A 25,383-nucleotide genomic window follows, 5' to 3' on the forward strand; every position below is an offset into this window, starting at 1 on the left:
TGGATGTGTGTGTGTGTGTGTGTGTGTGGCTCTGGGTGTGTGTGTGTGGCTCTGGGTGTGTGTGTGGCTCTGGGTGTGTGTGTGTGTGGCTCTGGGTGTGTGTGTGTGGCTCTGGGTGTGTGTGGCTCTGGGTGTGTGTGTGGCTCTGGGTGTGTGTGTGTGGCTCTGGGTGTGTGTGTGTGGCTCTGGGTGTGTGTGTGTGTGGCTCTGGGTGTGTGTGTGTGTGGCGGTGTGTGTGTGTGGCGGTGTGTGTGTGTGGCGGTGTGTGTGTGGCGGTGTGTGTGTGTGGCTCTGGGTGTGTGTGTGGCTCTGGGTGTGTGTGTGGCTCTGGGCGTGTGTGTGGCTCTGGGTGTGTGTGGGGCTCTGGGTGTGTGTGTGTGGCTCTGGGTGTGTGTGTGTGGCTCTGGGTGTGTGTGTGTGTGTGGCTCTGGGTGTGTGTGTGTGGCTCTGGGTGTGTGTGTGTGTGTATGTGTGTGTGTGTGTGTGTGTGTGTGTGTGTGTGTGGCTCTGGGTGTGTGTGTGTGTTTGTGGCTCTGTGTGTGTGTGTGTGTGTGTGGCTCTGGGTGTGTGTGGCTCTGGGTGTGTGTGTGTGGCTCTGGGTGTGTGTGTGTGGCTCTGGGTGTGTGTGTGTGTGGCTCTGGGTGTGTGTGTGTGTGTGGCTCTGGGTGTGTGTGTGTGGCTCTGGGTGTGTGTGTGTGTGTGTGTGGCTCTGGGTGTGTGTGTGTGTGTGGCTCTGGGTGTGTGTGTGTGTGTGTGTGTGTGTGGCTCTGGGTGTGTGTGTGTGTGTGGCTCTGGGTGTGTGTGTGTGGCTCTGGGTGTGTGTGTGTGTGTGTGGCTCTGGGTGTGTGTGTGTGTGGCTCTGGGGGTGTGTGTGTGTGTGGCTCTGGGTGTGTGTGTGTGTGTGGCTCTGGGTGTGTGTGTGTGTGTGGCTCTGGGTGTGTGTGTGTGGCTCTGGGTGTGTGTGTGGCTCTGTGTGTGTGTGTGTATGTGGCTCTGGGTGTGTGTGTGTGTGTGTGGCTCTGGGTGTGTGTGTGTGTGTGTGGCTCTGGGTGTGTGTGTGTGTGTATGTCTGTGTGTGTGTGTGTATGTCTGTGTGTGTGTGTGTATGTCTGGATGTGTGTGTGTGTGGCTCTGGGTGGGTGTGTGTGTGTGTGGCTCTGGGTGTGTGTGTGTGTGTGGATCTTGGGGTGTGTGTGTGGCTCTGTATGGGTGGCTCTGTATGTGTGTTGGTGGCTTTGTGTGGATGGCTCTGGGTGGCTGTAAATGCAATAGGTCATGCATTTGCGAGCTATTAAGCTATTGGCATTGTAAATGACAATGCCATTTATTTAACGACTAGCAGCCCGTCCTGACCTTGTCCGGGAGCATTTAGGCTTCCCCTATCCCCGCCTGCCCTGACATTGCCCAGCAGCCCGTGCCCCCGCCCGCCCCGCCAGCAGCCCGTGCCCCCGCCTGCCCCGACCCGATCATTGTCTTAGTAATTTCCCGTCCCCTGCCTGGCCCGACACCCGCCTGCCCCGACATTGTCCCCAGAGCCTTACCTGAGCAGCTGTTCCTCATTTCACCGCTCCTCGCGCCTCAGCCGCCGGTCCTCATTTCTCCGCTACGCCACTCTGATCCTCACCGCCTGTCCTGCGCCGCTCCTCCACCGCTCCATGTCCGCCTCTCCGCTGCTCCCACCGCCGCTGGCCTCACGTCACCGCTCCTCCCCCACGCCATGTCCGCCGCTCCTCGGACGCCTCTCCTCCCCGTACTGACGTGAGCATGCACGTCGCTGCCTGCGCTACTTTGGGGGGGACTACTTTTAAAAAATATATAAATATTGTAAATAACTTTTTATTTTGTCATTTATATAGCCTATAACCATCTACATACCCTGACGATTTCAACGGTGTATCGGGTGTGTAGATTGGCGCTGTGGTTCCCGAGTTTACCCGCCTCAAAGCCTGAAAGTTCTTACTTTATTATAGTAGTATAGATTAAGCTATTGGCAATGTAAATGACAATACCATTTATTTATGATTTAAAAAAAAAAAAGAAAAAAAGTCATGAGCAATGCCAATAGCTCTACCTTTAATAATGCTGAGACCATTGCATTGTAAATGCTTGTTTTATTTCTGCTCTGTATTTGCATATAGCTTTCCTGTAAGCGAACTTACTGCCAGCTGAAAAATCTGGAACAACCTGGAACCCAGCAGCTTGCCTCCCTCCTGGAAGGCTTCCCTGCCAGACAAGAGTACTGGCAAATAAAAAGTCAAGCTCACAAAAAAGTGAGAAACAAAAATCATAAACGCATTAAAAGCACTGTGTGTAGTGGCAGCCTCTTCTAAGATGGCTTCCAAAGTGTACTGAGGGCGGCACCTCCATGCTGCATAACCGATGCAAGGAAAGGAATGCAACAATGTATCAGCAGTGATGATCGGCTGACAGCCTAGCACTCCTCATGGGAGCTGAGACCAGGGCCGATGGGCAGTGTGCATGGCAAAATAGCCCGCTTCTTAAAGGGGGCTTGTCTAGGCAAGTGGAGAGTGGAACATTCTGTATTGTAAGAACGTGAGCAACTCTTGGATTGCATAGTTGATAGCTGAAGGAAGGAGTTACTAATGGAGAGGTTCTATACAGCTGCTCCAAGGGCTGCTTCTTGAAAAAAGCTTACCTGAGATCTCAAAGCGTGGAATCCTTCATGTATCTATCCCAATCAAGCTCTTTAGCCCTTGAAAGAGGTATCGAGAGCGTTACAAAAGCAGTAATCTGTAACTGTACAACAGTACTGGTCCAAAATCCATCTAGAGAAATGAGGTGAAGGGCATGTGCCAATGCTGCACCATTTATTTTATTTATTTATTTGCGAGTTTATATAGCGCTGGAATCGACTCCAACTGGAGTATCTCTGCGCTTTTGGGCCGGTTGACAACCACAGAGAAAAGAGTAATGCTGGAGCTAGATCTCATTTTTAAACAACAGGGTTTTAAGGTGTTTTATGAATTTCAGATGTTCAGTGCATAGTCTGAGGGTCAGAGGGAGTCTGTTCCACAGTGCGGGTCCTGCTACAGATAATGCTTTCCCTCCGTGCCTGGCTTTTTTTGGCACGAGGTACTACCAGTAAATGGCTTTTACTGGATCTGAGCGATCTGGAGGGGATGTAGGGAGTGAATTTCTGTTCTAGGTAGGTAGGACCTTGTCTGTTTATGCTCTTGTGAATGATACAGCATATTTTGAATTTCGCCCTTTGTCGGATGGAGAGCCAGTGCAGTTTGTTTAAAAGTGGTTTCGATGCTGTTCTTGGAGGTGCATTTAGGACAAGGCGAGCCGCCGTGTTTTGGACTACCTGGAGTCTAGCCAACACTCCCTCATTGGCGGAGAGAAGCAAGCCGTTACAGTAGTCGATCCGACTCAAAATAAGGGCCGGCACTAGGATTTTCCTGAAAGAGTCTGGTAGCAAGGGAAAGATTTTTCGCAGCATGCTAATGATGTGAAAGCATGAGCCTGCAACGAAGTTGCTGTGTTGCTTAAGCGACAGTTCTTGATCGAGGCGGATCCCTAGGTTTTTGACGACCTGTTTGGGTTCTGGGACTATACCAAGATCAGATGGCCACCAATCCGGGGTCCACAGTATTTTGGCCTCTCCGAATAGCATGACTTCAGTCTTGCTGACGTTGCACTGTAGATAGTTGGTAGACATCCACTGTGCAACGGCTTTCATGCCTGCAGAGAAGGAGTTCCTTAATTCAGCGGTTAGATTTTGAAAGGGAAAGAGGAGCTGCGTGTCATCCGCATATGACACGGGGATGAAACCAAATTTGCGCATCACTCTTGCCAGGGGTGCCACGTAGATGTTAAAGAGTGTTGGGCTCAGACAGGAGCCCTGTGGCACACCATTTGAAATCTCTACCTCCGCTGAACGATATTCACCCATGGTGACAGTCTGGGTGCGATCGGATAGGAAGCTCCTTAGCCAGGCAAGGGCTTTGTTCTTAATACCTACGTTCGACAACCGGTCAATAAGGATGTTATGTGACATGGTGTTGAACGCTGCCGACAGATCTAGTAACACTAGGATCACAGAGTAACCGTTGTCCTGAAACATGTGCAGGTCGTCGGTAACAGACAGGAGGGTGGACTCTGTGCTGTGTTTCGGCCTGAAACCAGATTGGGAGTAGTCTAGGCCGCCAGCTGTTTCAATGTAGCTGGATAGATGTCGGTTTACGTATTTCTCTGTAAGTTTTCCTAAAAACGGTAGCAGGGAGATGGGCCTGAGGTTTGCTAGTTCGGTCCACGGTGTAGCAGTGTTCTTCCTAATAGGCCTAACTAATGCTTGCTTCCATTGTCTGGGGACAGAACCTGTACTCAGTGACAAATTGACAAGTTTTCCATGCGTAGGACCTAGGATTTGCAATAAGGTGGGCATGAGTCTAGCTGGAATGATATCATCAGGGCTGCCACTTTTGATCTGCGTGGTGGTGCCACTGTATGTATGGCAGTACTGCCAACCACACCTCTGTTGTCCATGCTCTGGACGTAGAAATCACTCATAAGAGATTGATAGGTTTTAATTTTTCTAAAATAGCTCAATTTCTCCTCATGTGGCATCCAAATATTGACGGAGTCGATTTGTAAGATGACTCTGAAAATGATGGCTTCTTTGCCCATTTGTACCCATGCCCTATCTCTCTGCTAAGAGTCCAACAGATGATTTATCTTCCACCTTTTCTCCTCAGAATTTGCATGCCATGCCAGTGGTGCAACTGACAATAGAACAGCAGATGCTGTGACACCAGGAACTATGGGCGTGTGGGGCCCAATGAACCCCAAACAAGGCTGCCTCTTACTGCTCAACCAGAGGCTAGAGCCCAGTTTTAGGTTGAGCCTACTAGACAGCGCTAGTTGTCTGGTTGCAAAACACCTGTTGTGGACTAACCAAGTACATACAGGGGCTTACAGCCCACCCACTGCTTACCATTGGTTCTCTTTATTGTCAGTCTCATATTTATACTTGCTTCCTTTTCACTGACTTTACTTGCCCATCTTGTGTTTGTCCTTTCTCTGAAGCATAGCCTCTTTACCTTCTCTTTGATTTACTGGCTCCCAAGCTTCCACTGCTCCCTTTCAGGGAACTACTTTTTTATTTTTGCTTAATCAGTGCATGAGAGGGCATGTGGTTTCCAGTCCCTCGTATGCTTCTCCTACCTGCTGCCAAACACCCCCCCACCCCACCTTCCTTGTCGCTGTCTCCATCATGTTGCAAACTCTCTTGTGTGTGCTCTCCACCCCACCCCACCCCACTACTCCCTCCCCAGGCTCTGAGTTGCTTTCACACTTTATGCTTCTCCCTCGTATGCTGCTTTTCTCCTCACCTGCTCATCGGTTGCCCCTCATGCCCACCATCTTTAAAAAATATATATATATATATATATAGAATACAGGCTCCTCCTCAGATCTCACAGCGCTACAAAAACAGCGCACGCCGGCAAACGAGGGAGACGGACCACAGGAATCGGCAAAAGGTAGTTTATTGCAGCAACAACACAGAGAACAGCTACGCGTTTCAGGCTACACGCCCTTGTATATATATATATATATTCATTATAAGGTCCAAGATTCCCCAACGTCCGGTCGGCGATGGAGAAACACGCGAAATCCAATTATAGAGATGTCAATATTTCTTTATTGCTTGCTTCCTGTGCTCCCACAACCTGTCATGACGCGTTTCGGCCAGCCGAGCTGGCCTTGATCACATGTAACCCCATGAACACGAGATCTGACTTAAAATACATACCCACTAAGTGTCACATGGTTTTAGAATGCATAGACATGAAAAAAATACTACATATACATACTTGTTCTGCATATACCATTATATACAAAACAATTACCTTGCATTTATAGGCATATTGTTAGGCATATTAATAAAGCAGTATATACTGTCAAAGGCAAGTTGATGTATATATTGTCCGTGTATAACTGGTACAAAATACCCTTTTGTTGCTATGATGCATTTGAATCTACTTAGTTTTGTTAAAATGTTGTAAAGGCTCCCAGTAAATGTGCACATTTTGGCAAAAATAGTGCAAAAAATGCAAATAAAGTATATAGCTAGTTATTGCTATTTTAAGTTAATTAATAGAAAAATTGCACACAGGATAGTATAATATGTGCAAATGTACAATTTGTGCAAAAAATAGCAAATGTGCAAAATACGCAAAATAGAAAGCAGGACGGAATAGGCATAACATTGTTATTTAAAAAAATGTATGCTGGCTTACAGTACAAAATACATGCTATCCACATATAGTGCAAACTTCATTTGCAAAATACGCAATCCTCTGTTATAAATATTTAACTAGGAGCAATCGATTAATATATATTCATCGATTCTGGATAAATATACAGGCCAAATGTAATAAACCATAAAATACAACCATGTTTAAAAATGTAATATAAAGTGAAAAAGTTCATATGTACAAAAGATAATATTGTGCAATCTGGGAGGTCTTGGAGGACTGTATAAAGCAGGGGACATCATTACAGTGCAACCTCTTGTTCTACAATGCAGTTGAAGGGCTTCAGAGAAAACGAATCACATGGATGGGCATCCCATCTAAAAAGGGTAAAAAATTGCTTATGTCACATTGAGAATGAGTTACATAAATATATGTGCAAATATATAGTGACATACGGAAAACTTGCAAATCAAGTAAACACCACACTTAAAACTAATATCAGGATACACAGTAAGGGGTGTATATATATATATATATATATATATATATATATATATATATTTTCGAGGCCCACACGTGAGTTTACAGATAAATGGAACCACAGTTCTGTATTTGGACACCTTCTCGTATATATATATATATATATATATATATATATATATATATATATATATATATATATATATACTCAATAATCCTTTCCAAATAATCGGAAAAGAGGCTATATATATGTTTTTGGGGGCTGGCGGAAGGCTGAAAAATACTTTCACTTTACGTCTTGTATTTTTTTGTTAACCAATTCGTCTTACATCGGTAAATAGCAATAAAATTGCCACCCTCAGGTGCAATTGCATAATGATATATGCGATACAGTCACTTCATTGTGCTTGTTTATTCTTTTCCCTTGGGCCAATGCTGCGCAGCATCTTGCTGACGCTGTACAGCATTGCCAAAGGACATTGAAAAAGTCAGTTGGTCTTTAGGGGCCTATTGGCAGGGCTCGTTCTTGCTTGCATTAGAGCCCGTGCTACTGCTACTAGGCCACTAAACCGCGTCATGATGCTAAAAACAAGTGTCCAGACCCCTGAGTGTGGCTATAGTGGGGACCGCGCGGGAGATGAATGCATGTATCTCTAGGTGAGGCGAGCTGGCTGGGAGCGGATCGGGCGGGTACGTGGAGTGGAATGAAGGTCTTGTGATCCGCCCACAGAGGCGAGAACGCGAACTACCTTGACACTGTTCGTGAGATCCAGTAAATGCGAGTAACCACGACTAATTGCAACCAATTCCCGGCATAATAAATAGCGTGAAAGAATAAAAGGGAAACGAAAGTAATGTCTTTATTAGAAGATAGCAGGCGGTATCTGCAGTGCAATGTGCCAGATGGCGAGTTGTAGAAGCACGCGGCCTATCGCTCAGATGGTTAACATTTACAGGACGAGGCAAAGGTACACCTGCGATAAATATAGAAGCCGAAGTGCAATGAAAGGCTCAGCTTCAAAGGCAAGACCTCCCTGAGCGCGTCAGGTATGCGAGCTTTTGTGACGGCGCAGAATGCCTCCACTCCCAGGTATGCGGCTTTACCGCGCCACAGGAAGGCGGAGCGCCTGACATTCCGAGAGATAACACCGCCTTCCGGTACAGACAGCACAGGCCGTGAGAACCAGCTCTGGTCACCTGTCACTGGAACCCTGCCCTGCGGCTGGCTTGGGATCAGCTGCTGTGGCAATGCCTTAGCAACGGGACCTTTGGAGAGAAACAAAATGGAAACTAGCCGACGCCATATTGAATTCCAGGTGGCTTTAAAACTGAAAACAGTGTAGGGTTGTTAAGTGAGGTACAGTCACTGAGGTCTCTCCTTCGATGTACAGACCTACTAAAGATAGACACAACGTCACGGCACTTGTAAGCCGCTGGAGCAACGGGTGTAGCTAGTTCACAGCTAACCCTACGTTGAGTATTAGGCCTCAGTATCTGATGCGGGCAGTGTCAGGTCAGATGCAGCAGCTGCTGTATAGAGCCGGGTAACAACATCACAGTATGCAGTGCCAGGCGATGGCAGCCGGGATATAGGCAGCGTCTGTTCACAGTTAACACAATGTGCGTTCCTAGGGCACAATAACATTACCTTCAGGCCGGCCACCCCACTCGGTCCTCAGGCAGGAAGCAGGAGGCAGGAGGAAGAAAGCTCCCAGGCTCCCCTCCAATCACGACGCTGCATTGGTCTGAGCAGCATGGTTCAGCGCTCAGACATGGACTGAAAGCCTCTGCATGTTCTCCACCCAGGCTGTGGATTACAGCCGGTGGAGAACATGAAAAGTGCGCATGACTGTTTGGCTGGCCGAAGATGGCCAGACAAACCGTCATGCGCACCTGAGAGAGAGGCCTCCACTCCACCTTTGAGGGCCCAGCCCCGCCCCAACTGAACCAGGACTGAAAAATAAAATGATAACAGCTAGATTATCATTGTATTTTTCCTTTTCGAACTGCTCACAGATCGGCGGGCGATGAGGAGTCATCATCCCTGTATGGCAGGCTTCTCCAATGAGTAATTTGTGAGCTACTGGTAGCTCACACCTGTGCAGCCCACCTCAATAATTAGAAGCTTTTGCTTCATCGAAATGATATGCATAACAAAATTGAGAGTGCATGTTTGGAGAAAAAGAACGTAAATTCTAAATTTGAACGCTGATATCAAAGGGATAAATCATGTCACACTGGGAGGCTTATTATTTTGGTGCCAGTGTGCTTGCAACTATAGCTTTTATTACCTTTGTATAGGCAGTGTCTGACTGATCTATACGCCAAGGTGATGTGCCTTATGGTTTAATCATACAGGTCGCTGTGCTGGCCATTTCCATGGTGGATTGTGGGCCTTTTTATGGTATGCTGGGCCGCTTTTGTATTATTGATTTCCCTGTTATTGTCACAAACATAGCCTGCAGCAAGCACAAATGCGTCCAGTCTCTGCTTCCTTGCAAAACACAGATAACACAAATTTGCAAATTCAAAACTCCCCCATTTGCAAATATGGACTTCTGTTTTTTAACTCTTTTAGGGCCACTTTTATTTTAGTGCTCTAGCCCAGGGATGTATGTTGTTACCACGCATGCTTTTTCCATGCATGCCTTTACAACGCAGGTTTTACAACGCAAGTCGTTACAACGACTTGCGTTGGGGGGCGCTGGATAGTGAATAGTTTAATTTACTATTCCAACTCCAGTCCCCGTGGATAGTGGGGAAGGTTTTGGATAGTAAATTAAACTATTCCCTATCCTACAGCGCCCTCCAGCGCAAGTCGTTGTAACGACTTGCGTTGTAATTCCTGCATTGTAAAGGTACTGCGTGGAAAATGTTTAGTTGTAAAGGATGTTTCCCTAGCCCAGTGGCTATTAATCTCTGGACCAGGGACCTCTGGGGGTCCAAAAAAAGTCTACTCAGAAGGTCTACAACTGCTTAGAAAATGAAATATTATTACAAGATTAATAATGTGTATATACATAAATATGAGAAATGTAGACTAGAAAATGTTTAAAACATTCAGAAAACATGAAGGAATTATAACGAGGCTAAAAATTAAGGGCCTCATTACGATGTCGGTCGGATCGCCACCGACAGGAAATCGGTTCCAGGCCGATTGACACCTGGTGCCGCGGTCCAACCACCACATTATGATGTGGGCAGTCGGAGGCAGCTGATGGAGGGACTGACTGATGCTTCTGACAGGCTCAAGCAGCCCCTCGGACCATACAATAGGGGCGGTGTCTGCTCAGGCACCACCGTAGGGATTACGATGTACCTTTTCAGACATCCTTTCAATGGCGGTCCGACTGCCATAAAAAGACTGTCGGAAAGTGACTTTGGGGGCCCCTAGTAGGGTCCTGTCTCTCCACGGCCTCCGCAATGAGACCCTCGTGCACGTCACACACGGTGTAAGAATATTTGAAACATCCATTTTTCCAATGTGGCTTGTGTTGTGGCCTTTTTATGGCCGCAGCACAAGCCATAATGGAAAAATGGATGTTTACGTATGCCTCATGGGTGGTTGTATCCTAATTTGCCAGATGGAACCGTTGACTACTAGTTGGGCGGTTTCCATTCTAAAACTATGCCTACCGGCATCATATTAAGACCCTTTGTTAGTTTCGTATTGGTTTGTGAGGCGAGTGCAAGTGCAACAAATAGAATACAGTATGGACAATAAGTGGCTTCAATTGAAATTAGAAAAGCTCCATCTTCCTATTAAAATAAACATCTTGTTTTTTTATGTGCATTTGTTTGATGAATGTTTTTTCTGTATTTTTTGTGTATTGTTTTGTGGTTCAAATCATCACAAATGCTTAGCCCGTGGTCTCTGGCTTCCAGTAATTAATCACTGGGGGTCCCCAGATTCCAATTCCGATTCAGTGGGAGTCCCTAAGTTCCAGTAAAGATTAAGTTGGAGTCCACAGAAGTCAAACGTTTAAGAACTATTGATCTAGCCTATTTTCTGTTCCAATCTGACCCTGTGTAGAGGCATTCCAAATTGACAAAGCCTTTTTTTTTTTACATTGCTGCAGACAACCTTTCCTGATGAAGTGAGGTGATCACTGATAGTAACCTTGCATATATGGTGGGCAGTAATGTAATCATGTCTGAGGTGGTCACTATTACAACACTAATAATGTTAGCAGTTCAGCATAAGTAGCCCTTACTACAAAGAAAGTTTGGAGACCGTTATGATGTCACTTACCTGAGTGCAGCTAGCTCTTCCCTCGTGGAGCTTCATTTCTGTGTCATGCACGTTCTCTCTTCTCTGTTCTATAGAATGTGAGGTTGAAGGCACTCGACAGTTGTCAGTTGCTGCTGGACTGTTGAGGTGGTCGGATGCCAGGTTGTGCTGAGGATTAAACTTACCTTTAAAGGATCCTGATTCCTGTCTATTGTGTCCATGATTCATCACAACAGAGACCCTGGTGTAGTATGTATGGTTGGAGGGCAATGTTTTTGTTTTGAGCCTATATGAGAAGTGTTTTCATGTTTTGGGGGGTGACCACTGAGATGTGGTAATTGTGTTATGGTATGCAGCACCTGGTGGTCTGATAGGTAAGTCTATGTGACATAGACATGCAAATTATAATAAGGACTAACCAGCTTAGCCACAGGGGCAGTTGGATGCTGCGTACCAATTGACCAAAATGGTGGAAGCTGGGTAATCGGAGAAGGTCCAGTAATCCATACAGCAGAAACTACACAAACTTTAAAAGGCCCAGTTTCCACCCACTTCTGGTAAGCCGAAGGAAGCCAAAATATTGAGAAGAGGTTCAGGCCCAAGCACCTTTCAGACTTTCAAAGGCACGTGAGCACAAGTCGGGTTGTAACTCAGGACAAAGCTAAAAAGGCACTCTGCGCATCAAGGGTGAGAGATTAAGTAACACAAATATGCTGTTATTGGCCTCTATATGCATACATTTATCTTTAGGAATACTTTATTCGGATTTAAATCCCTTAAGCCATAAAATAAAACGCATACACTTTACCATAAACAGGTAAACAAATGACAAAGTATGCTTCTTATGACAGCTGCCTAACAATAGCTGACACGGGCATGTACCAGACGTCTGTACAAGGAAGAGCAGCGTCTGTTTTACACCTTGTCTTGTCTTGCCTGGTTATCACTTAAAGCACACAACACCAGTGCAACAGCCCAACATCTCGGAGATACACTTATTACCCAGTGTACTTTCAGTGAGAGAGCTGCCTGGTCCCTGCTGTGAACTTTTTAAAAGAAATATTTGAAATATGTGGCAGAGGCATATTTTTTATTCTAAATGTCTTGGCCCAGATTTATAAAAAATTTCACGCAACGTGAAAAAGGAAGTGAGCAGAACAGTGGCACAGCAACTAAGAGATGCCACTGTTTTCCGGTCTTTCTGTTTTAGACTGCATGCACCAAAGCACAGACCCTTGCCACAGTGCTAGGGTGTGTGTGTGCTGTAAGGAATCGTTTGTGCACAGGAAGGAGCCATGTCTATTCCAAAAACTGTCCTTAAACACTTTTCCTGCTTTGTATGTGTGCTTTACAATGTAGGCAAAGTAGAACAAGCATTGGAAATGCAATAGGTCTCGCATTAGGAAAGTTTGAGCGATTGTTATTGTAAATGACACTTTTTTATTTATGTGTTGGTTTTTAACTTTCGCAAATGTGACACCTATAGCATTTGTAATGCAATGTGTGTTGTATTTACGTGACTTAGATGTATTGATATTACAAATCACAATGGCTTTTATTTTTGTAAATGATTAATACTTAATTAAAAGTTATTTTAATTTATAATGGCAATACCTTAAACGTTTGTAAATAAGTTTTGTGAAGATTATGTTCAGTGTATTTTATTGTGACGAAAATCCAAGCACATTGCATTTGCACCTACACACACACAGAGCCACACACACACACACACACATATAGATGTGGTGGATCTGGTGGTGGTGGATGTGTTGGTGGATGTGGTGGTGGATGCGGTGGTGGTCATGGATGTGGTGTTGGTGGATGCAGTGGTGGTGGATGCGGTGGTGTTGGAAGTGTTGGTGGATGTGTTGGTGGATGTGTGGTGGATGTGGTGGTGGTGGGTGTGGTGGATGTGGTGGTGGTGGGTGTGGTGAAAGTGGTGGTGTATGTGGTGGTGTATGTGGTGGTGTATGTGGTGGTGTATGTGGTGGTGTATGTGGTGGATCTGGTGGTGGTGGATGTGGTGGTGGATGCGGTGGTGGTCATGGATGTGGTGTTGGTGGATGCAGTGGTGGTGGATGCGGTGGTGTTGGAAGTGTTGGTGGGTATGTGGTGGTGGTGGGTGTGGTGGATGTGGTGGTGGTGGGTGTGGTGAAAGTGGTGGTGTATGTGGTGGTGTATGTGGTGGTGTTGGATGTGGTGGTGGATGTGGTGGTGGATGTGGTGTTGGTGGATGCGGTGGTGGTGGGTGTGGTGGTGGTGGGTGTGGTGGTGGTGGATGTGGTGGTGGATGTGGTGGTGGTGGATGCGGTGGATGTGGATGTGGTGGATGTGGTGGTGGTGCATGCAGTGGATGTGGTGGTGGATGTGGCGGTGGATGTGGATGTGGTGGTGGATGTGGTGGTGGATGTGGTGGTGGATGTGGATGTGGTGGTGGATGTGGTGGTGGATGTGGTGGTGGATGTGGTGGTGGTGGATGCGGTGGTGGTGGTGGTGGATGGGGTGGTGGATGTAGTGGTGGTGGGTGTGGTGGATCTGGTGGCGGTGGATGTGGCTGTGGATGTGGCAGTGTATGTGGCAGTGGTTGTGGTGGTGCATGTGGAGGTGGGTTTGGAGTTGATGGTGGATGTGGTGGTGGTGGATGTGGTGGTGGATGTGGTGATGGTGGATGCGGTGGTGGTGGTGGATGCGGTGGTGGATGGTGGATGGGGTGGTGGTGGATGGGGTGGTGGATGTAGTGGTGGTGGGTGTGGTGGATGTGGTGGTGGTGGGTGTGGTGGATGTGGCGGTGGATGTGGCAGTGGATGTGGCAGTGAATGTGATGGTGGATGTGGTGGTGGATGTGGTGGTGCATGTGGCAGTGGTTGTGGTGGTGCATGTGGAGGTGGATTTGGAGTTGATGGTGGATGTGGTGGTGGTGGATGTTTAATGAGCAATTGCACAGCTGTGTTCCATTTACTCATGTGAAGTTGCACATCAGTTAAAGTTAGCACGTGGAAACGATTATTAGCAGGACTTAAAAAGAACTGGGTACTGTTGTAGTGCAGGCCAGCCAGCCAGAAAGAAATGACTGAACGAAAAGGACCCCATTTCCTATTTCCCCTTGTGACCTCATATTTATTAGGATTATTACTGTTCGTGATAACCTTTGAGAGTTTGTGAGCACTGTGCCTTTAGTGCATATGCGAAATTGAGACCCACTACTCCAATTCGAAAATGCGGTTCTTGTAGATTTGTTAAGCTGCTCGCATTAAATCCAGCATTTGGATTGTGACTATAATTATACAAAATGAGATAATTCAGTCCGTGTTTTAATAGTCATTTGTTGGCCCATCAATTGGAGGTGGGAGGGTGAAATAGATCAGTTAGCCTAAAAAAAATTGATTATTACTGTTCGTGATAACCTTTGAGAGTTTGTGAGCACTGTGCCTTTAGTGCATATGCGAAATTGAGACCCACTACTCCAATTCGAAAATGCGGTTCTTGTAGATTTGTTAAGCTGCTCGCATTAAATCCAGCATTTGGATTGTGACTATAATTATACAAAATGAGATAATTCAGTCCGTGTTTTAATAGTCATTTGTTGGCCCATCAATTGGAGGTGGGAGGGTGAAATAGATCAGTTAGCATAAAAAAAATTCCTACGTTTTAATTTTTATCATGCTCCTGCGGAAATTGTGCGTAAAACAATGAAAGTTACAAGTTTATCATTATTCATCACGTGAACTATATCAGCCATGCGTCAGCGCCATTATACATTATAAGCCAGCTCTTTTCATATGTGACTTTGAAATGACATTTAGGTAAGAGATTGAACTCCACACGTTACACGTGCTGGAGCCTGGTGTAATATGCCGGTTAAGGTAATTGTTCAGGCAGGAAGGTTTGAGTGTTAGTAAGTACGCTTCATTTGTAGCTTAAAAAAAGGCAGCAGTCACGTGTGGGGGAAGGGTGGGGTGCTGAGCAGAGTGCCTGTTGAAGAAACTGAATTTCCTTCAAGGAGACCCTTTCATGCGTGTCGCGCTCACTGTCAAATAATCGACAGCCCCAAGCTAAGTAAAATAAGTCAAACTTCAAGTAAAGCATATGTTGGGTGACTTCCCATTCCCCCTTTCATGAATTGCAGACTTGCCACCGCGAAAGTGATGAGTAAATAATTTGGGCGTAATTGTGTTTTATAAAATATGGTAGTTTTAAATAAGTTACAGGAACATGTCAATTGGTTGGTACTAAAATAAATCGACGAGCTGGCGGAGCCTGAATTCCGTGTTGTATGCTGGAGGGGGAGGTGTGCTGGGAGAGAGAGTGGGGAGGGGGCGGAGCGGGAGGAGCGTCGTGAGGTGAGTAAGTACGCTTCATTTGTAGCTTAAAAGAAGGCAGCAGTCACGTGTGGGGGAAGGGTGGGGTGCTGAGCAGAGTGCCTGTTGAAGAAACTGAATTTCCTTCAAGGAGACCCTTTCATGCGTGTCGCGCTCACTGTCAAATAATCGACAGCCCCAAGCTAAGTAAAATAAGTCAAACTTCAAGTAAAGCATATGTTTGGTGACTTCCCATTCCCCCTTTCATGAATTGCAGACTTGCCACCGCGAAAGTGATGAGTAAATAATTTGGGCGTAATTGTGTTTTATAAAATATGGTAGTTTTAAATAAGTTACAGGAACATGTCAATTGGTTGGTACTAAAATAAATCGACGAGCTGGCGGGGCCTGAATTCCGTGTTGTATGCTGGAGGGGGAGGTGTGCTGGGAGAGAGAGTGGGGAGGGGGCGGAGCGGGAGGAGCGTCGTGAGGGGAGTAAGTACGCTTCATTTGTAGCTTAAAAGAAGGCAGCAGTCACGTGTGGGGGAAGGGTGGGGTGCTGAGCAGAGTGCCTGTTGAAGAAACTGAATTTCCTTCAAGGAGACCCTTTCATGCGTGTCGCTCTCACGGTCAAATAATCGACAGCCCCAAGCTAAGTAAAATAAGTCAAACTTCAAGTAAAGCATATGTTTGGTGACTTCCCATTCCCCCTTTCATGAATTGCAGACTTGCCACTGCGAAAGTGATGAGTAAATAATTTGGGCGTAATTGTGTTTTATAAAATATGGTAATTTTAAATAAGTTACAGGAACATGTCAATTGGTTGGTACTAAAATAAATCGACGAGCTGGCGGAGCCTGAATTCCGTGTTGTATGCTGGAGGGGGAGGTGTGCTGGGAGAGAGAGTGGGGAGGGGGCGGAGCGGGAGGAGCGTCGTGAGGGGAGAGAGAGTGGGGAGGGGGCGGAGCAGGAAGAGCTGCTCTAGGCAGGCTGGGGAACAGATGCTGCTGGGGAAGTGATGAGGGGAGGTGCCCTGAAGAAATGCGACACGGCAGGCAGGGGAGGGCGGGTGGAGCGGAGTGCCTGTTGAAGAAACTGAATTTCCTTCAAGGAGACCCTTTCATGCGTGTCGCGCTCACTGTCAAATAATCGTCAGCCCCAAGCTAAGTAAAATAATTCAAACTTCAAGTAAAGCATATGTTTGGCGACTTGTCAATTGGTTGGTACTAAAATAAATCGACGAGCTGGCGGAGCCTGAATTCCGTGTTGTATGCTGGAGGGGGAGGTGTGCTGGGAGAGAGAGTGGGGAGGGGGCTGCGACACGGCAGGCAGGGGAGGGGGCGGAGCGGGGGTGTGGGAGGAGTGCTGCTGAGGGAAAAGACGTGCAAGGCAGGCGGCTGGGGGCATGTGCACGCGCTTTTAAGCTCAATGCGCATGCGCATTGAGCTTAAATTTCACGGGCACTGCAAGGAATCGCCACGATTCCTTGCAAGTTGGTTAAAGAGTGTTTAAGCCCCCATAGTCTCGCAAGCTCGATGCGCATGCGCATCGATAGGCGAGACCTGAAAAACGAGGAGCAATGAAAACATTTCTCCTTCCTTCGAGGGAGGGTAAGACTTTGATGCAAATCCCTGTCTACAACTGTTTGTAGTTAGAGATTTGTGTCAAAACTCAAGGTTGGTAGGGTATGCTCAGACGTGAGTCCCTTGCTCACTCTGCCACTGGATTCAAGCAAGCCGGGCTGAAGACGGCTGGAATGCCAGAAACCGGTCCTCGGAAGCTTGTTTCCGGTCCAGGGAAGACATGGCTTGGCGGTTCGGGCTGGACTGTTCCCATGAGGCACAGGGTCAGACTGATTTGCATATACCCATGTCTGAACTTGGGTGGCAGAGTGGGGTAAAGAACGGTGATGGATTAAACCCAGATCTTTTGACTGGGTGTGAGTGTTTGATTCAGAGGCTCCGTCCATCACCACCCCCTTTTGTACCGCTTTTGGCCGCCATAAGTGTGGCAGGGTATGCTCAGACGTGAGTCCCTTGCTCACTCTGCCACTGGATTCAAGCAAGCCGGGCTAAAGACGGCTGGAATGCCAGAAACCTGTCCTCGGAAGCTTGTTTCCGGTCCAGGGAAGACTTGGCTTGGCGGTTCGGGCTGGTCTGTTCCCATGAGGCACAGGGTCAGACTGATTTGCATATAGCCATGTCTGAACTGGGGTGGCAGAGTGGGCTAAAGAATGGTGATGGATTAAACCCAGATCTTTTGACTAGGTGTGAGTGTTTGATTGATTCAGATGCTCCGTCCATCACCACCCCCTTTTTCACCACCCCCTTTTGTACCGAAAACTCAAGGTTGGTGGCATGAAAACTTTTCATTGCTTTGGGAAGCTATCCAGCACAAATCTTGAATTGCCTTGGTTAGTAAATCCCAGCATAACACTTTGCGTCGAGATTTGCTTTTCAAAAGTATCTCAAACCTTGGTGGAAAACATGAGGGCTCTGATGGTTACAGGAAGCATGGGACACATGCTCACTGGTATTATACCAGTGCATATAAATATCACGGCATATCAATATCAGAGCCCATGGCAAACAATATAACCGAGTGTGAATACGATTTAACATGTTGAATACCACCACCATCACTGTTTGATCACAGAGTCACAGAAGATCGAATTGCATGTTATATTTAACAATATTCCGCAGAAATCAGTTTCCAGGCCAGTTGCAGGGCATATCACAGCTTGTTATTCATCATTGTGACACAGTCTTAGGTGCTTCCTGGCTTTACCCTTTCTCAGTATCAGTCCTCCGGCAAAAGAGCGTGGATTAGTATATATGTCAGGCTGCTTGCATGGTCCCTTTCACTCACGGCTCGTGTTCTTTTACCTAGAAACACGGGATTTTTGTTTTCACAGACACCTTCAGATTCGGTTACCTTAACTCGACACCACCAGTGACTTCTGTCGTATCGTATACCGCAAAATAGACACCAAACACCAATCCGGTCACACTAGCACATATTCCAGTCTGAAGGAGAGCCGTGGTTGCGTGCCCTCCTCCAGTGTGGGAGGGTCGGAAGGAGACTGCGCCCCACAGGAGCAGTCCTACACTCGGCTTCTGTTTCCGGGAATCCGTGTAGGGAGGCCTGACGCATTAAAATAATGGGGCACACGGGAGACTAGCCCGTCCAGTCCGTGGGGCCTCTTTAGATACAAGTACTTAATTAAAATAAATAAATAAATATGTACTATGACCAAATATTTTGCTTGGGGACCGCCTCCAGTGATGACGAATGTCAGTGATGCTGTATGCCGGGGAGTCCTACTCTTGGTTCTACCTCATGCCCCTCTCTTTGACCACCCTACGCTTTCTGCCTCGTTATCTCCTTTCCCATCTTTTTTTCTGTCTTCTTTCCCCCTTTTCTGCCTTCCACTCTCTTGCTCTGGGGCAAAGTCCGATGAAGAAATGTAAGCCTCGGTCCTCACAAACGAAGTGCCAGTGTCCACCACCTACAGCCACCGGCACAAATGAAGCTCAGTTGAACACCCTTCTGTTGATATAATGCGGGCATTTTATTCATGTTCTTTTGTTGTCCTGCACTGAGTTTTGCTCGGTCTGACTCTTTCGAAACACATGCTGTTTCCTTATAACAAATGTAGTTTTTCACAACTGTCTCAAAAGTGAGTTTCTTTTGTGAAGTCTTGACTCGGGCAGGTGATAGCCCTTAACAACTGGTGCCAGTCATTCTGTATACTATCCGGATACAGTCCTGGAACCATGCAGCTCCCGGTTGCAGCAAAGAAAAAGCCGAGTTTGCTCACCACATGACAAGATCTGCAAACTAAGCATGAAGATACTTGCTGCTCTGCACTACCGTGCCCGTTTCCTGCATGACCTAGTAGTCACAGAACAGGATAAATAAACATCGGGGGCGTCTCACTACTGTTACTGCAGAAACTCCTCCAGTCTGAAACTGAGGGAACCATGTATTCTAATGCTGCTGGGTACCTGCTTCATAAGTGGCATTGTCTCAGTAAAGAAAGTGTGATGTAACAGGGTTATATTGCTTTTAAGTGGTATGTGCTGCTTAGATAAAGCTCACTTAAATTATGTTCATTACTATTTTGTAATATGAAGACAATTGTAGATTGATGTGAGATATATCAAAACTGTTGAGTGGGTTAAAACAGATCTCTGGTCATGCCCCTTTGTGCCAACAACCATTAAGTTGCATGATGCAGGATCATTAGGACTTAAATCACATCACATATGTCCAATCCCATGGTTTTCAATGCGCAGCATGAGTAGAAAAATACATAGGTTCACCAAAAATTGTTGGTAAGTTTGATTTCAGGTAGATGTGTATGGTGTGGCTGTATTTTGCCTTTAATTCTGGTTGTCCGGAGTCTTCCTCAGGGTATGCAAATAAAGCAGTTCAAGAAAAACTTGTAACTTATCCTTTGTCATTCAATTTGATGTTCATACATTAAGTCACCTATTGCTCTGACAGTGTTGTTTATGCGCTGCTGAATATTAGTTAAAGGAGTCTGTCTTCTTATTTCTTAATATGCTTGGTGGGTCCAATTATGCCAAACGAAGAGAAAAGAAAGACATCCTCTGATAGATTGTGCTACTTTCATCATTTGTAGGTACCACTCAGTGGCGCCCTTCTATGGCGTGCATCAGTCCTGTCAAGGAAATCGACAACCATGACCCGGCCGGGTGTTTTTCAGCACACAATTTGCTGAAATGCTGTGTCTGTCTCCTGTGACATCCCTATCATTGTTTAAAGTTTGCCCAGCAGTATATATCAGGTTTTCCTTAAGTAGAGGCTAAAGATGGAACAGACTTTGATCCTCTGATCTGGCATCACCTACTTCACTGTGCAAGCAGCAGCCTTGTTTGTTATTACACTTAGTGCAATGTATTGGCCTGGCAAACGAACAAACATTTGTGTATCTGCAAAAAATGAAATCTTGGTATGTGGAATATATTGTATAAAAATATGACTTACTTTGTTTTCTCTGACCTCGTTTGCAGTTTATGCAAGCCGTTGTGATTGGGCGACTGACCAAGCGATATTCTGATGACACTCTTCTCTTAGTAAGCGTGGCTGTCTCCAGCGCAGTGGGCGTGGCTATGGTAAGCTTTCTTTCTGCCTCATTGTGTAAGTGCTGAGTGCCTGTCAGTAGTTGTGTAGCTGTACCCTGACCAAAGAGCGTTTTTTGTTTTGTCTTTTACTTACAGCTCTAGTTTTCTATACTTTGCATTATGTAGTTGAATTGGAGTGGAGTAGATAGGGGTAGAATGGGGTGGGGTAGATATGAGTGTGGTAGATTGGAGTGGAGTGTTATAGAGTGGGGGTGGGGTAGATTGGAGTTAAGTGGGGTAGATTGGGTAGATGGGAGAGTGGTAGATTGGAGTGGAGTGGGAAGGGTGGGGTAGATTGGAGTGGAGGTTACAACGGAGAGGAGCTGGACAGATTGCAGGGGAGTTTGGAGTGTAGTGGAGTAAATTGGAATGGATTGGGGTAAATTGGAGTGGAGTGGGTTGGATTTTAGTACATTTGAGTGGGGTGGATTGGGGTGCATTGGAGTGGAGGGAGCAGGTGGGTTGATTGGAGCAGAGTGGGGTAGATGTGAGTGGATTGTGGAAGATTGGAGTGGAGTGGGATAGAGGGGGTAGGGATGATTGGGTTACATTGAGTGGAGTGGTGTAACGTGAAGTGGATTGTAGTGGTATGGGGTAAATCGGGATGTGTTGGGTAAATTGGGGTGGGGTAGACTGGAGTGGGGTAGATTGGCATGGCATGGGGTAGGTTGGGTAGAGTAGAGTGGAGTAGATTTAGGTAAATTGTAGAAAAGTGGATTGGGGTAGCTTGAAGTACATTGGTGTGGAGTTGGGTAGATTGGAATGGAGGGGAGTGAGGTACAGTGGAGTGGGATAAGTGGTGTGGAGTGGAGGGGCATAGAGTGGAGTGGTGTATTTATTGTTGGAGTGTGGGGCATAGATTGGAGTGGAGTGGGGTAGATTGGAGGGAAGTGGGGTAGATGGGAGTGGTGTGCGGTAGATTGGGACGGGGTGGTTGCATTGGAGTGGATTAAGATATATTGGAGTTGAGTGGGGCAGATTATAGTGGAGAGGATATATTGCAGTGGAGGATGGAGTGTAGTGGGGAAAATTGGAGTGGAGCAGGTTGGATTGTGGTACATTTGAGTGGGGTGGATTGAGGTGCATTGGAGTGGAGGGGGTAGGTGGACCGTTTGGTGTAGATTTGGATGGTTTGTGAAAGATTAGAGTTGAGTGGAGTAGAGTGGAGTGGGGGTGATTGGGTAACATTGAGTGGAGTGAGGTAGATTGGATTAGATTGTAGTGGGTTGATTGGGGTAGATTTTAGTGGTGTGGGGTAGATTGGGGTGTGGTGGGTAAATTGGGGTGGGGTAGATACGAATGTGGTAGATTGGAGTGGCATCGGGTAGATTGGATGGAGCAGAGTGGGGTATATTGTAGTGGTGTAGATTAGGGTAGATTCTAGCAAAGTGGAGAGGGGTGGGGTAGATTGCAGTACATTGGTGTAGAGTGGAATTGGATAGATTGGAATGGAGTAGGGTAGATTAGAGTGAGGTAGAGTCGAGTGGGATAAGTGAGGTGGAGCAAAGGGGCATAGAATGGGGTGGGGTATTATATTGTGGAGTGTGGGCGTAGATTGGTGTGGAGTAGATTAGATAGGACTGAATTGGGGTAGGTTAGAAGGAAGTGGGAAAGATTGGGTTAGAGTGGGGTAGATTGGGGTGGTGTGGAGTAGATTGGGGTGGTTTGGGTAAATTGGGGGTAGACTGGAGTGGGGTAGAATGGGTGAAGTAGAGTGGGGTAAATTGGAGGGGAGTAGATTAGGTAGATTAGGGTTGATTGGAGTGGGGTAGATTGGAGTGGGGTAGAGGGGAATGGGATGTGTGGAGTGGAGTGGCATATTGTGGTGAGTGATTAGCGTAGATTGAAGTGGCATGGTGTGGGGTCAAGTGGCATGGCGTGCTGCAGAGGCTCTTAGAGTAGAAGGGTATAGAATGGTGTGGCATGTCGTAGTGTGGAGTGGAGTGGAATGTCACGGAATGGAGTGGCGTGGCGTAGAGTGGAGTTGAGTGGCGTAGTGTGGAGCATGCATAGTGTGGTAGTGATCTGCCATTATAGACAACACACTTTCAATTGAAATGACCATTACTTTTGCAATGCAATACGGTTTTACTGCATATACTGATAATGTGTGCAAATGTCAGCACCTAATTTATTAATGTGTCTTGATCATATTCAAATATGGATGGGTGTAGCTGCATCTTGTAGCTTGTCTTTGTTACAGGTGAATATGATACACTTTGGTGTTTAACATAGCAGCTTGCCAAAAAAGAGGGGTGAGGTTAACCATCCCATATAGAGGGAGGTTTGGCTGAGCCTGCCAACAGAAGTTAATATCTACTGGATTATGATTAGGGCTCCCGGTTTTATGGCATTTATTTTTTTGCCATTTCCGTCTGTATTTATCCATATTTTTTTGCCGCAAGCACAAGACGACGCTACAGCTAGTATTTTTCCACATTTATTTAAATTGACAATGCACCCATGCACTCGGTTGTTACTGGTCAACACTATACATTCATCTGAAAACTTTCCCATTTGCAGCATGTCCCAAATATGCTTAAAAGTGCTATAACAAGCCATTTGTCTCAGAGCCTTACAGTTTCTGTCATCGGCAGGGTGCCACATCCTCTCCCCCACTGAACACCATACTGCCCCAGTGAGAGAAACTCGCCCTGCCTTCAGCTACAAATCAATTGTGCCCCGCTATAAACACCTGAAAGCAATCCAATTCTAATTATGCACTAGACTACAGTAATATGCTGGAATCCAGGTGGTGGTGAAATAAACAAGAGTCGCCATTACCTAATCAGACATTATCAAACATTCTGAAATCCTTATTGTTGGTGACTGCTCGTCCTGCTCAGGAGTATTTCGTTTTCACAGTGTACAGATTTGTTGACTTGCACCCTTCCAGTGCTGACATTTCCTTCATTCAGGGAACCATTTTCTTTTTTCCTCTTTGAGTGCTCCATGGCAGTGGATGTGGTTTCTTACTCTCTCGCTCTGCTGCATCCCCCTTCACTCTGCCCAGCTTCCTCGCTCTACGTTTCTTCCCCCATCATCCCCAGCAACACAAGTGCTTCCTGTGTTTCTCGTCGCTACCACTCTTTTTTTAATCCTACTCTTTTTTTTAATTATTCCCTCTTTTCCATCCTCACCATATTGTGCCTCCTTCCCTCATCACCAGCCCCCTCAGAGGCCCCCCTGCTCCTCCCTCACCCCCCCATATACACCCCAAGCTCCACTTTGTTAGAAATGGGGTTACCAATTCTACAGGGGGTAGCATGGAGAAGAGCGGGCAGGCCAAACTTCAGAGGACATGTGTGAAGCATTCATGCAGTACCCACAGACGACACACCAGGCACACCACAAAAGAGGCACTACACTGCTTCTGGTTGGAAAAAGAATACGTTTTGTATTATCTCCAACCTGCAAAGGTAAAACACAATAATAGCAGTAATCACAAGGGGGCGCCAACTGGTGCCATAGCAATGAATGCAAGGGGGATTATTTACATGGGAAAGGGGCAGGGATAAAAGGTTAAGTCTGAGTCCATGGCTGAAATAAAAACGTGTTATCAGTGTCATGAAACCTTAGGAGAATACGTGAGGGAAAGAAATACTAATGCTGAAACCCAAGGTCAATATCCCAGGGCAAACTCAGGCTTTAATCCTTGGCCTCACCTAGACGTAAGCTGTAGGCGTAAACTAAAGCATTAGACATAAAATACACACTAGGTATGGAGGCATAGCCACACAACAGGGCCTGTATCCGCGTCTCCTGTGAAAAGAAACAGGCAGCACCTGGCCTTAACAACTGGCATAGACATGCAAATGTAATATCAGGCCTGGGCTGGCATAACCACGCCCACCCTGGGGCACATACCTTTGGCACAGAACATATCAACAGTGAGCATAACACTAGGTATAACACAGCCGGCCTGACCTTAGCACCTCCTACAAGAAAAGAAACAATGGGTACATAACATTGACATCGGGCCTACAACCTCAGTAGAGGGACCTCGGGCGTCAGGCAGGAGCCTTATCCTTGGGCAGGAATCACGGTGCTCATAAGAATGGCAGAGCACACATCCACATTGGCTCAACAAATTAGTAGGGGCGCAGTGACCTAAGCACCCAGCCTTAACCAAATAGGGGCTCAAAAGCACCTCCCGGTGACATAAAAATACTAGGCACCCAAGACCGGCATTCCCCCCCCCCCCCCCCCCCTCCCCCCCCCCCCCCCCCTCCCTCAACAGTGGTATCAACCATGAGGCAGGACCATCTGCAGCTAAACTTCCATAGCCTGACTTCCCCCATTGGCCTGGAATCAGGCAACTCACTACTGCAGGCACAACCCAGGTCCTTGAACCACCCGGGCCCACTACTCCGAGTCTCTGTCCTGGGTCTACTGTCCCAACGTTGCATCTGCCCACTGCCATGCGGGACACCTGGAGAACAATACTGTTCCTGGGGGCGGCAGTGCACCACGGAATGCTGGCACTGGGGTTTGGGCACCGACAGTATGCCCCGATACACCCCCCAAAACAGTCTGTTTGAGCCCCACACTAACCGGGCTCTTGGCAGTGTCTCCACGCTTCTGCTCCTCGCTCCTTGCTTCCTGGGCAGTAGGGTGGGAGACCGGCACCGACAATGTGCCTTGAGGCCTCACCAGACAGACACAGACACTGCTCCTCGAGAGGAGGTGGGGTAGGCTCCTGTCCTATTTACAAGGCTGAGCGGCTGTAGGATCTGGCACGGTAGCGCTTAGGCACACAAAAGCGGCCTCTTCCAGCTGCGCAGCGCTAGCCACCACACATTGCTTCTCCTCAGCCCAGCTCCTCATACAGCGCTTCTAGATCACAGCGCTTAGCAGGCAGCCCTTCCAACAGTCCAGTGCTTGGTTGAAGCGGCGCTTTGCAGGCACACACAGCAGGCAGTACAGTTCAGGCACTTCAGGACTACCCAGGGCTTCTGCAGCACAGCGCTTCCAGGATTATAGCGCTTTGGCACGCAACGCCT

The 25,383-nt window shown here is 46.9% G+C and overlaps 1 protein-coding gene across 1 annotated transcript in view; it reads left to right on the forward strand.

Annotated features, from left to right (window-relative positions):
• Positions 1–25,383, forward strand: part of SLC67A1 (solute carrier family 67 member 1) — a 904,035-nt gene that overhangs the window by 737,764 nt on the left and 140,888 nt on the right. The window contains exon 9 of the mRNA XM_086957851.1: positions 20,270–20,371. Coding sequence (XP_086813977.1) covers positions 20,270–20,371 — 102 coding nt within the window. The remainder of the gene's footprint in view (positions 1–20,269; positions 20,372–25,383) is intronic.

This window comes from Lissotriton vulgaris, chromosome 2_1 (genome assembly GCF_964263255.1).
Source record: "Lissotriton vulgaris chromosome 2_1, aLisVul1.2, whole genome shotgun sequence".
In the NCBI taxonomy this organism is placed as follows: domain Eukaryota; kingdom Metazoa; phylum Chordata; class Amphibia; order Caudata; family Salamandridae; genus Lissotriton; species Lissotriton vulgaris.